The following is a 13,254-nucleotide window of genomic DNA, read 5'->3' as shown; positions in this document are numbered from 1 at the left end:
GATGCCCCGTCCCTGGAGGTGTTCAAGGCCAGGTTGGGTGGGGCCCTGGCCAGCCTGGTCTACTATTAGATATGGATGTTGCTGGCCCTGCATGTGGCAGGGGGTTGGAGCTTAATGATCCTTGAGGTCCCTGCCAACCCAAGCTATTCTATGGTTCTGTGATGCTATGGTGTGATACTATGTTTTGGCTTTGCTGTTCTGATCATACTCCAAATTTTTCTCTCAATTTTCTTTTTCTGGTAGCACACATATAAAATGTTATCTTGTTAATGTCTAACCCACTAATTTAGATATTTCTCATTCTTAGAATGTAGAGTAAATCTCACATTAAATATCACATTGTTAATTGATATCTGTGTTCTCTCTGAATGTGAAACAGAATTAAACACTTCCACATAGTTGAGCCAAACTACATTATACTCCTTACATTTAGCTGATGTTGTTTACAGACAATACAAGCAGAATTTGGTACGTTGTTCCTTTGTTATTTTATTAATGACAGTCTGCTACCTGTCCATGAAGTGTTAGTAATTATAGTCAGATGATACTATCAGTTTTAGCAGTTCCCAAGAGACTTGATAAGGTTGAAGTTTGTGTGGATTCTTACCTTTCTTTCATTTCTTAGTAATAGTAGTAGCATTGTTTTGCTTTCAGGGTTTTTCTGGTAGTATTCTATGTCTTTTCCTTTTTGTCACTGTCTTCGATGTCTGTCGTTTCTCAATTTTGTCTGTATTATAGTTCTGCAAGAGTAGTGGTCTGTCTTACACTTCAAAGATCTCAAGCACGGAAGCTCTCCTTCTAATACAAATATTCAGGCTTAACTGCAGAAGAAAAATGGTAACCCTGTAAAATATTTGCACAAGCTTAGCACTATCATTTAGAAGTTGCTTTGATTTAACTTTGTGATTCTAAAATAATGCAGTGTGCATAGATAGGTCTTTTGAGAAGAGGGGCAAAGCAGTGATATATATAGATATATATAGATACATAAAGAGCAATGATAGCTCTTCCTCTGATCCACTAATCGAATTACTCATAACTGGAGTCTAGTAGAGACATTGGGATGATTTTGATATGCCTTCTAATCGTAAATGGCTCTGAAATTCTCCTGTCTGTTCATCTTACCCTGATTTCAAAGTCTCTGAACCAACAAGAACCCTTGAATTCTCAGCCATTTTGCCACTAGTTCCATCATTTGTTTAATTGATTCATGGAAAATGTTTAACTTGCTGCCCCTGAGCGAGATACCTCAACTACACATCCTCTCCACATTTCCTCTCAAGTCAGCCTTCATCAAAACCAGTCAGCAAAGATTGCTTCCACTCCACAACTTTTAGATTTATGCTAGCTTTTAATTATGATTTTATCCTTACATGGCAGAGTTCTGTGGGTTGGAGCTGGGACTGGGGGATGTTCTTGTCGCAACATATCAGAGTTTCCTTATATCTACCAAAGTCATCTGTGTCATGTATCAAGCTGTGACTATGCTCCTTGCTTCCTGTGCCAGTGTTGTTTCCATGTTATGTCAATGAAATTGTGTTGTGAGGCTTCCTTCATTTTAAAATTACCTAATGGCAGTCAACTCCTAGTGATCTTTTACCATGTTGTTCAGGTGTGGGATATTTGTGCTGTAAGTATAGGGACAGTCTGGGTTAAAGAGAATAATTGATTTGGTGTAATACAGTGCTTCTCTAACACTCCTTTGGGCAAGCTTTCCCCAGAATCTGACAGTTGTTTTCCTGCAGCACAGAACTAGAAATAATAGTCCCAGGCAGACTACATCGGCTGTGCGTCAGGACAGCCTAGTTGCATTTGCAGTAAATTTCAATACTTGCAAATATTTGCTGGATCCATCTCAGATCTGGAATGGAGAAAGCTGGAGTAATAAATACTGAGATAAGTGTTACAAGATCCACATACACATTGAGACTCTGGGTTCCATGTGATCTTATGATTGGAGACAGTGCTAAACCCAAGATGTCTCCATGCACCAGAATCTCTTACCACTTTGGCAACTGTTCTGGAAAGCAGATTATATAGAGTTGAGATAGTCTGGTAGGACTACTACTTAATACAGCTGATAAATTCTAGGTAAATATTTTTGATTTGTGTTCTTAAATGCATTCCACAGTATCTATATTGTTAGAGGCTTTCATTATTTTCACTGGTCGGTGTCCCAGGCAACAGTTGGCTGACAGTAATGAGAGAAGACAGAAATCCAAACCAGTAAGTTATAAATGTAGTCACTTCTGAGATCAACAGAGACTGTCATATCCATAGTAGGCATAAAATAATAGTTATTGTTAGTATTTGCTATACTAGCATCAGACAGTGGTTGTTTGCCATGGCTGACAAGAAGTTATCCTCAGTGCATTCCTGGAGCCTCCTGGTCTACGCTGCAGCTCACTGTGCCACTTTTCCAGCAGATGTCAGGGTGGTTTAAGCCCCCCAGCAGGATGAGAGGCTATAATTTCAGTGCCACCTGTAGCTGGAGAAAGAAGCCTTATCAAAATGTTCTGCTTGACCAGATGGCCTTTAGTAAACACAAAGACACATGGCTCCCTTCGTTGTCTTGATCTGTAACTCTCAACCAAAGCTTTTGACGAGCTCTTGGCCGTTCTTCACTCTATTCCTTCCTTCCTTGATGTAGAGTTCAGTATCTCCCCTCCTTCCTTGCCCCTCCATTCTGAACAGTTTGTAGCCACTGATAGCCACATTCCAGTCATGGGAATCATCCCTTCAGGTTTCAGTGACAGCAACTGCATCATGGTTTGCTAGTAGCACAGCGGCTTCCATCTCCTAGTGTTTGTTTCCCAGTCTGTATGCATTGGTGTAGAGGCACTTCACTTGGGAGCCAACCTTGTTGCTTTCTTGGAGGATAACTCCTTGATTCTTCCTAAGTGTTTTTCTTGAGTTTCCCTATTGCTTTCTCCTTTTGCCATATTGTCATAAGATTTCAAGTGTGCTGCAGTGTTGACAGCACATGTCAGGGCAGCAGATTGAGACACCTGCTAGCACCCTGTGCCACTAACCCAGCTGTGCTGTCCCACACCTTGTTAAGTGCAGGCTTGCTATCATCTCCCTCCACCTTCAACCTTAGTTTAAAGTAGTGCTGATTTAGAATGTCAAGTATGCATGCTGGAGCCTGCAAGAAATCCCTGACTCAGCTGAACTTTCTACTTTAAGGTTTAGTTTCTGCATTATAGTAATAAAATTGTGGCTTGCTTCGAATTGTGAATCATTGTTCATGCTGAAACATGTACTTTGCTAGTGATTTCTCAAGTGAAGAACAATGTCCAGGTTATTTTTATTTTTAGATTTTAGTTTCGTTTTGCCTCTCTTGGGAAAGTATTCAGTTATTTTCATAATAGTTGTAAGTATATAGTTAAAATTTATTTTAAAAAAATGTGACCACAGTGCATCTGTATTCAACATTATTGCTTTTGTTATTTCTTTTACTGTCTCATATGATTTTTGTTCTCCTTCTATCAGAATACTTATGACATTCCTGTCTTACCAAGTAACCTATATTAAAAATTAATATCACCAATGTGTACTAGCTTCTTAACCATTCTTTAAAACACTTTCCTGCTGATTAGTTTATCCAAAACAGTTTTGAGATGAGCTGTGCAGAGATGTTTTCTTTTTCTTTTTCTTCTTGCAGACTGCAAATGATAATCTGCATACAGACGATGAGCCTGAACTCAGAGGAGATAAGGAAAGCTATCTCTGTGCAGTGTGCCTGGATGTTTATTTCAATCCTTACATGTGTTACCCATGCCACCATATCTTTTGTGAACCCTGCTTAAGGATGCTTGCCAAAGACAATCCAGCCAGCACTCCGTGTCCACTGTGTCGCACTACAATTGCCAGAGTCTTTTTCCAAACAGGTAACAAATTGAAAGTTTTTACAATGTAGAAAATTATTTCTGATTTTTCATTTGTGTATTACAGAGAGTTACAGAATGGTTGATGTTGGATAGGACCTCTGGAGAGCATCTACTCCAACATTTCCTGTCTGAGCAGAATCCCTAAAGCAAAACCAGGATTGTGTCCAGACAGCTATTGAATATCTCCAGGGAAGGCGGCTCCACAAATTCTTTGGACAGCCACTTACTGCACTCAGTCATCTTCATAGTAAACAAGTTTTTTCTTGTGTTCAGTCAGAACTTCCTGTGTTTGAGTTTGTGCCCATTGCCTCTCATCCTAACATTGGCCCCTACTGAAAAGAGTCTGGCCCAATTTACTTGACACCTTCTCTTCGGGTACACAGTGATCAGATTTCCCCTGGGCCTTCTTTTCTCCAGACTGAACAGGCCCAGCCCCTTCAGCCTTTCTGATAGAAGAGATGCTCTAATGCCTTCATCATTAACTGCCCTTTTCTATGCCCTGTTCTGGAGCTCCATGTTTGTCTTGTACTAGGGAGCCCAGAACTGGACACAGTACTCCAGATGAGGCCTTACCAGGGCATAGCAGAGGGAGAGTAAATGGAGAGGATAACTTTCCTCAATGTGCTGGCAATGCTGTTCCTCATATAGTCCAGGATACCACTGACCTTGGCCACAGGGCACACTGCTAGCTCATAGTCAGTTTGATGTCCACCAGACTCATATGTCTCTATCCACAGGGTTACATTAGCCCCAGACTGTATCTGTACAGGGTGTAATTCCACCAGGGGGGCACTACCCCACTCCTGTTTTTGTTGAATTTCAAGAGATCTGAATAAATATGTAATTAAAAGTATAGTGTACAATCATCAAATTAGTCTCTTGTCCAAAGAGATAATAGCATGCAATGAGTACATCCAGAATTCATTGAGAGCAAAATTTAGTCTTGTTATCCATTGCAAGGATTTCTTTGTGTTTAACTTGTTCTGGTAATTCCACCAGGGGGGCACTACCCCACTCCTGTTTTTGTTGAATTTCAAGAGATCTGAATAAATATGTAGTTAAAAGTATAGTGTACAATCATCAAATTAGTCTCTTGTCCAAAGAGATAATAGCATGCAATGAGTACATCCAGAATTCATTGAGAGCAAAATTTAGTCTTGTTATCCATTGCAAGGATTTCTTTGTGTTTAACTTGTTCTAGGACTATTTCATGCAGGCTTAAACCTTTTTGATATTTGAAGTGAGATTCTGATATTTTGTATTTCCTTTCTTCTTGTTGAATAAATCTTACAAACTCCAGGCATTATAAACATACATTGTATCAAAATACTTCACTGAAGTTATTTTTAATTACCAAAAAACCCCTTTTTGGTTTTATGATTTTAATTCTGCTATAAGTGAAAATAAAGCTTGGCAGAGCTACAGAATTCTCCTGTCTTCTTTTTAAACCCTTTCTTCGTGGCCTCTGCACTCTTCTATTTGGTATTCCTGTCTTTAAGCAGTAGGAATACATGGTAAGTAATGATCGGCATATATAGAGCAGCATAAATCAGTCTTTTTTACCTGAAGCTTTAAAAGGTGAATTCAAACACCACAAATGAAATTCCACTACAGCGAATTACCTCTGTGGTATTTGGAGGACTTTGCGACACTTCAAAGTGTACATACACAATAACATAATGGTCCAGAGGAGGACTATGAGGAAGATCAGCAGGCTGGAGCACCTCCCTTACTAGGACAGACTGGGAGAGCTGGGGCTGTTCAGCCAAAGAAGAGAAGGCACCAAGGAGAACTTATAGCATCCTTTCAGTACCTGAAGGGGGCCTACAGGAAAGCTGGGGAGGGACTTTTTATAAAGCATGTAGTGACAGGATGAGGGGGAATAGTTTTCAACTGAAAGATGGTAGATTTAGACTAGATATCAGGAAGAAGTTATTTACTATGAGAGTGGTGAGACACTGGAATAGGTTGCCCAGCACAACTGTGGATGCCCCCTCCCTGGAGCTGTTCAAGGCCAGGATGGATGGGGCTTTGAGCATCCTGATCTAGAAGGAGGTGTTCCTGCCTACAGCAGTAAGTTGGAGTTAGATGAACCCAAACCATTCTATGATTCAGTGATTCTGTGATTCATCTGTCCTGTTGCCTACATCAAATGAGCCTTTTCTATCTTTTCTATCCTTGAAAAAAAAAACTGCAATGAATAAAGTAAAGTAATAGTACATAAGCTTTTTCAGAGGTCCCTGAAAGGCCTTTTCTTTCTCTTAAGACATACAAGGAATTGTGGCGGCAGCAGGTATGTTATTAGTTTTTATCTGGAGACCTGACATTTAGGAGGTAGAATATTTGTTAAGCAATTGAAAATGTGGGTTTTTAAGTTTTTCATACTAATTGCTAACTTAACAACTCTGTCTGCTGTCATCAGATCAATTCTTTTTTGTAGTAGAAAAATACTGTTAATTTTAAACTTTATTTTCCATTCTTTTATTTCTCTGGATGAGTTAGTTTTTCCAGTTTTGATCTGCAGACCATGTAGATATTAACTGAAATTACATCTTCATGAGCTGATAAGCTTTTGAGATTCATAGGTTATTATCAACTTTTACAACCTGTCATTACCATTCTATGAATGTTCCTGTTAATGCTGTATTTTTAAAATGTTCAAAATAATTTTTAGACTTCTCTCTTCTCTGCATTATTGTCTGTTATTGAGTGACAGTGTTAAAACAAAAAACAATACAAGCTGAGAATTAGTACCATAGTCAGACTGATAGATTCATAGAAGTTGTCATAGGCCTGCAAATTAGATTAACTGATTTAGAATGTATTTTGTTTTGTTAGCATTTGACATCATCTTTTCTAAATGTTTTATTTCTGAGGAAACAGCATGTTTAAATCTTATTCTTGCCGCGTATGGAAAGGATTTTTGACTCAAATAAACTTGAAGAGATGTTATAAAAGTGCATTTCACAGTAGACAGGGCGCTTTTAATTTGTTGCATAGCCATATACAATTTTTGCTATATTTATAGCATTTATACATGTGTTGTTTCCCATTAATTGTTGTAGAACTGAACAACTCTACAAAGTCCTTTTTCCCTACGGAATATTTGAAGTTACAAGAAAGTTTTCAAAAATCTAATTCTGCAAAATGGCCTCTACCAAGCTGCAAGAAAGCTTTCAGAGTTTTTGAAGGTAAGAACATTGCTTACATATCATTTTAGACAAGGATAATTTTTAGACTTAGTATCTGTATTTGTTTTTTCCAATCTTCATTCAGTCTTGAATACAGTAGTTGAAAATAATAAAACTGGTAATTCATGAGTATACATTAAATGCCACGATACAAATGACTTCTACTATCAGTGGCACAGTAGACTGCTATTACTACCCACAAGAAAAGACTGTCATCTAATGTTTTCTCCTATGTCTTCTGAAGCTTCGCTAGCTAATCTGTGCTTCAGGAAACCAGCAATGGATGACTGTTGTAGTTGAGTTAAATTCTCCCTCTGTGATTCATACCTAGCGTTCTGGATCTGGACATATGCTGCAAATTTCAAAAAGGCAGTTTGTGTGTGTGTGTCTATAAATTTCTATGTATTCTTAAATCTTTAATTTTATGCATATTATCAGGATAATTATATGTGGTTTCCTGTTTTGAAAAAAATGTGGCTGCAAGGAGGAAGAAAGAAAATTGCTCTGGATAAAGTGTTCCCAGTTTGGAATCTACTCAATAAAGACTACCCCCAAAAAATCGGTCTCTTTTATTAGTAAATTCATATTAAAATTTAGAATAATACCAACTGTATTACTATTTTATTTTATTGTTTTATACATGCAAAATGGAGTAAAGATAGGGCTTTTTAAGGGCATGATGGTGGTGCAGATAAGGAAATGAAAGCATGGAATTTTAGATGTGAGAATAACTGCCTAATATATTCAGCATTGTCCAAGAAGAAAGTTGGTGGGATATGCTCTTTCATTTGGTTTATATCTAGCAGGTATAGTGGTGGTGTAGTTTAACCTGGCAGCAGCTCAACTCCACACTGCGTTTGCTCCCCCTGCCTCAATGGGATGAGAAAGAGAATTGGAAACAAAATAGAACTTGTGGGTTGAGGTAAAAACTATTTACTAAGAGACCAAAAGAAAACAGAAACAAAAATGCTGTGGTATATATCTCTGTGGTGGTACATTATTGCTACAACCAAAGCCCGGGTCATAATACAGCTGCACAACGACCAACACCCTGCTACCAACTCAACATTTCACCACCTGCCAACCAACACCCAGCAACCCTCAAGCACTGGCTGTCCCTAGCCAACTCCCACAGGTTTATAGTCTTCCTCACTATGTCACATGGTATGGAATAACCCCATTGCTAATTCAGGCACATGTCCTGGCTTTGCTCCCTGGAACCCTAAAGGCACCAAGCCTTCCCTGCCAAGCACCCTGCCTAGCTCTGAGCATGCTTCCATCACTCAGCAACAACTAAAATTTCAGTGTACTATTAACACTGTCTCTTTAAAATCTGCCTCTAAAATTTTACTTTATGAAATAAATAGGTGTATTACATTACTCAATATTGGCAACTTCAAAAAGTGTAAGAGCACAATAAAAATAATATCTCAAATAACTGCATCGTAAAATAGATTTAAAAATAGGTGATGTAGTTTTGATAGAACAGTTAGATAGTAAATATGCCTCTCTGGAGTCTGTTGTACTTAAGTCTAAAACCTATGACTTAACAATATCTGAAGTGTAGCCTTTGGTATACAATGCCAGACTGGAACTGCGTTCTGTAAACACTTCACAATTGCAGAAGGTTTATAAACTAAGGGAAAATCTCCAAAAGTAATTTTATCCCATAATTGTGAATTAAAGAAAAAGTGTTCACAATCTTTTAAACTGAGGATACAATACATAGTGAATTTGCTGTAGTGAGATGCAGGAGTGTCAAAAACAGACTGAGACAATTAGAAAATTGGGCTTTAAATAGTTATTGAAAACGTTTTCACATCATATCTGAGATAGAAATACATTAGAGAAACCAGGGAAATATGGTAGAATAGACAAGATAGAGATGGAGATGTTGTAAAATAGTGCTGGCTGCCTGTGTGGAGAAGAAGGTTTTGGGTACACCTGAGGATGACGTACGTAGTGTTCAGAATGAGAGATGAGAATTACAAAACCACTGTGTTAAAACCATTAGTGGCTATTTAAAAGTACAAGATTTGGTGGGTTAGTGCAAAATTCACTCTAACCATTCTCATGCTAAGATTTATATTTAATATATAGTCATTGCACTGGAAGTGGGAAAGACAATTTAGAAATAGGACAGTTCTTTTTATGATTTTTGAATGCTTAATCTAGAAGATCTTCCACCGGTGTTACATATAATGGAATCTGTGCCACATTCTTACTGATGGCATCTGTTTAGTAATGTAATAAAAAGGTATTGGCTTCTGCATCGGGAAGGGATTGCAAGATAAAACAGCTTTTTCAACTCCTGCTGTTACCAGTGGGAGCTCCTAATACTGCAGCAGGCCACATCTGCTGTATTGTTTTAGCTAATCATTCTTGAGAGAAAAAGAGTGCTCAGATTTCTATGCATTTTTCAAAAAAGGTAGATACGTTGTGAAAGATTTTAATAACACCTCTGATACATACCTTTATCTCTGTCTTTAAAAATGCACATTGGGGCACAACACTCAAAAATCTTCCTTTATTCAAGGTTCTTACAGTGATTTTGGCTAGAAAGACAGCAAAAAAATTTCATTAACTAGGTTTTGAATTCATCATATTTCTCTTTTTAAAAAGAAGGAAAAAAGAAAAGTGATGCTCTTTTTCAAGTTACTAGTGTTGTGATCTACTAAGAATAGAAACAAAACATTTGTTATTGAAAATAGAAGGTGCAGCTTTGATTTTAGACAGAAACAATAACAGTGGAGTGTAAGAAATGTCTCCATACAACTCTCATGTTCATATTCAGACTTAGATAAATTATTTCTCATTGTGGCTGAAGCAGAGAAAGTATAGGATAGGACACAAGAAGATATTCTGTTGTTAAGCAACAATTATACATCCATTCTTATTTTGATAGTTTTTAGCTGCAGACATTCGAAACTTCAGTAGTACCTACAGTTGTTCTAGCACAATCTGTACTACCTTTGTTCCTCTTAACTATCCAGCCTCTTATTTCCCTAGACTTTCTACTCCATTCTTTCTTATTGCATTTTTCACTTTTCATTAATTTCCTTCCTCACTTCTTTGTTTGTCCTTTGTCATACTACTCGATCTGTAGTACCATACAATGCTTACTGACCAGAATGCTTTTTTAGCTGAGACCCATCAGTTTATTCAGTATAGCTTGTGGAATCATGATTTACATACATGCCTTTCTTACAAGATGAATTTATAATGTACAGTCTTCACAGTAGGTGGATTTTCTGCCTCAAGGAGACACATGTTACTGGGATGTGTTGTTTTTGAGCTTCTGTTATGTCCAAAGTGCACCAGGACAGAAAACACGGGATCCAAGCATTGCTGGTTAAAAAGGTCTTATGAGGAAAGAATGAGAGGCTGAGACTGTTTAGTCTGGATAGTAGAAGGCTGAGAGGGATCTTATAACACTTAAAAAACTTAAAGGGCAGAAGTCAAGAGGATGGGGCCAGGCTCTTTTCAATGGTTCCCACTGACGGGGCAAAGGCAATGAACACAAACTGAAGCAGAGGAGGTCCCTTTAAAGGTGATGAAAAAAATTTTCTGTTTTGAAGGCAACAGTGCACTGGCACAAGCTTCTCAGAGAGGTTGTAGATTATCCTTTTCCGAACATATTCAAATGCTGCCTGTATGCTTTCCTGTGCAACCTACTCTAAGGAACCTGCTTTAGGAGGGAATTGGACTAGATGATCTCCAGAGATGATCTCTCTTCCAACCTCTGTGATTCTGTATCTTAATGTGTTAAAGAAAACTGAATTCTAAGTCATTTTCATGTGTCATCAGAGATGTTTGTTTAACTAATACACCTGCAGTGTCAAGAATATCAATAACTATAATTGTGCAACATCCGGGATTGTGATAGACTGGCCATAACAAAATCAAATTCCCTCGCCTTTCCATGTATGTTTTATGACATGTCTCTAATGAACGCCATCAGTGGTGGCATAAGGAACTGAGTATTGCTGCTCACCAGTAAGACAAGCTAAGAGCTTAGACCTCTTACCCAACTATGGTCCCACAGCTATACTGGATGGACCAAACTGAAATTGCAGGGGAGTTAAAGGTATTATAATTTTCACCCTGCTTCTTACAAATTCCAAAAGCCTTTTAAGGAGACTTTTTTGTCTCAGTATGTTGTGTTTAGGACGAGAGGGGATGTTCTATTATTCATTAGTAGATGGTTATGGGATAGCAAATAAAAGGATATAAATAAATGATCCAGTGTTCTTTCTGGACAAACATTAGCAGTCTGATCCTAAATGACCCTATGATACAGCTTGCACAATCCAGTTTATTTGTAAGGAGGAACAAAGATGATAAACTTTGCTTAGAGATCTACAATGTTCAGGATAATAAAGCGTAAGCCATATAGAAGCAGTTGGATAAGATTGTCATGATACTGTGTCATCTTCAGTAATGTCTACATTCCTTTGCTTTCTTTGTAGAAGTAGTAAAATGGAAAGGTAGAGAGAAGATAAATAAGGAATTACGAAGTTTTGAATAAAGACCTAATGAGGTATGTGTAAATAGACTAGGATTATTCAGCCAGAACAAGAGATTAGGATTAAGAGAGAAGGCTCTGGGGGTAAGTAAAATCTTGAGAAGCATGGCAGAAGTGAATGAGCTGCTGTTATTCACTGTCTCATAATGAAAGAAGTAGGGAACATTAAATAGAAATGTCATGTGGCATACTCAAAATCAACGAAATCCACAGACCTACAATGTGTAATCAGGCAGTGTAGCTTATTGTTCCAAGTTGCCACATGAAAACCATGTAAACTTCTGTTAATGCAGGAGGTTTACAAAGCATGGCAGTTTTTTGTTGCAAAAAAAAAGTACAATGAAGTCAAACTAAACTAAATTAAAGTTAAATTAAACTGAAAGATAACACATTTGCCTGCGGAGATCCTTGAGCTGTGTGTCCGTGGGAACTGAGAGAACATACCAGAAGAGGATTGCAACATGCTTGCTTCATTCTTATACTCTTTCCTTACTGTTCATCAGTTTCACATTATTTGACCTTGTTAGAGAAAGAGTAACAGGGTGATAGGCCTTTAGTGTATTCCAGCACAACTATTCTTTTGAAATCTTACAGTTTGCTAGCAATTATATGTTCAGTTACAATTTTTACTTAGATATCATGACATAATTTTATGTATTTATCAAATAAAATTACATGAACACTTTGTATTTGCCCTCCAGAAACAATTGAGAACAGTACATAATCCTGCTTAAACCACCCTGGCTACACTAGGAACTATTATCTTTTTGCTATGGTACTCTTTCATCATAGAATCTCTTCAGAGCCTAATATATACCATGGGCTTAGTTTTATGCCTTATGTAAGAGTCTGCTGAGACTACTTCAGCTTGTGACTGACTTTTGTGAACACGTGCCATCAAAGATGCCTTCTGTCTTCATCACCAGCAGGGATTAGCAAGTATCTTTCCGTGAATTTTACTGGAAGTGAGGAATGGTCCTTGCCAGCTAGGCCAAGTTGAATGGGAAAATAAATAGATTGTGGCCTCTGAACATGCCCAGTAAAATTAATAATATTCGTACTTGGCTGTGAACTATTTTTAATAAAGATAATGGCAGACATGCTTCTCCAGTACACTCCTTCAATACATTTAGCACTAAAATGCACTGGATAGTAGAGCAATTTGTAATAAAGTAGCCCCTGAAGAGTCTCCACTGATGTAAGAATATCTTAACTTGAAAGTTACGTTTGCTCAGTGAACAGAGATTTGATTCGATGACCCACAGAAATCCCGTATACTATAAAAATAAAGAAGAATCTGTGGCTGAGAAGAGGTTGTAGAGAATGTTGGAAGAAGCCTGTAAAAGTCATCTAGTCCAGGCCCACCTCTTTGGGCACCTTCTACTAGATCAGGTTGCCCAGGGCCTTATCCAGCCTGGCCTTGAACACCTCCACCATCTGCAGCTTATATGGGGAGCCTGTTCCATAAACAAACAAAAAAAACGATGAACATGTACATTTTTTTCTGCTATCTATCAGGATTTTCTAACAGTTTATAAATATAATTTATCTTAAACATAGTCTATTTTAAATTCAGATAAGGTCTTTCTTGATATATTTTTAAGTAACACTTTTTGGTGAAAATTTATTTTTGATTTTCCAATGAACA

General features: G+C 37.7%; 1 protein-coding gene across 1 annotated transcript in view; it reads left to right on the top strand.

Annotated features, from left to right (window-relative positions):
- Nucleotides 1-13,254, top strand: part of RNF180 (ring finger protein 180) — a gene marked incomplete at both ends in the record, with an annotated part of 77,506 nt that overhangs the window by 45,213 nt on the left and 19,039 nt on the right. Inside the window, 2 exons of the mRNA XM_079548216.1 lie at nucleotides 3,665-3,890; nucleotides 6,956-7,081. Of these exons, the coding sequence (XP_079404342.1) occupies nucleotides 3,665-3,890; nucleotides 6,956-7,081 (352 nt within the window). The remainder of the gene's footprint in view (nucleotides 1-3,664; nucleotides 3,891-6,955; nucleotides 7,082-13,254) is intronic.

Source organism: Tetrao urogallus (genome assembly GCF_951394365.1).
Source record: "Tetrao urogallus genome assembly, chromosome: Z".
Lineage (NCBI taxonomy): Eukaryota > Metazoa > Chordata > Aves > Galliformes > Phasianidae > Tetrao > Tetrao urogallus.
This window is presented reverse-complemented; position numbering and strand designations above follow the sequence as displayed.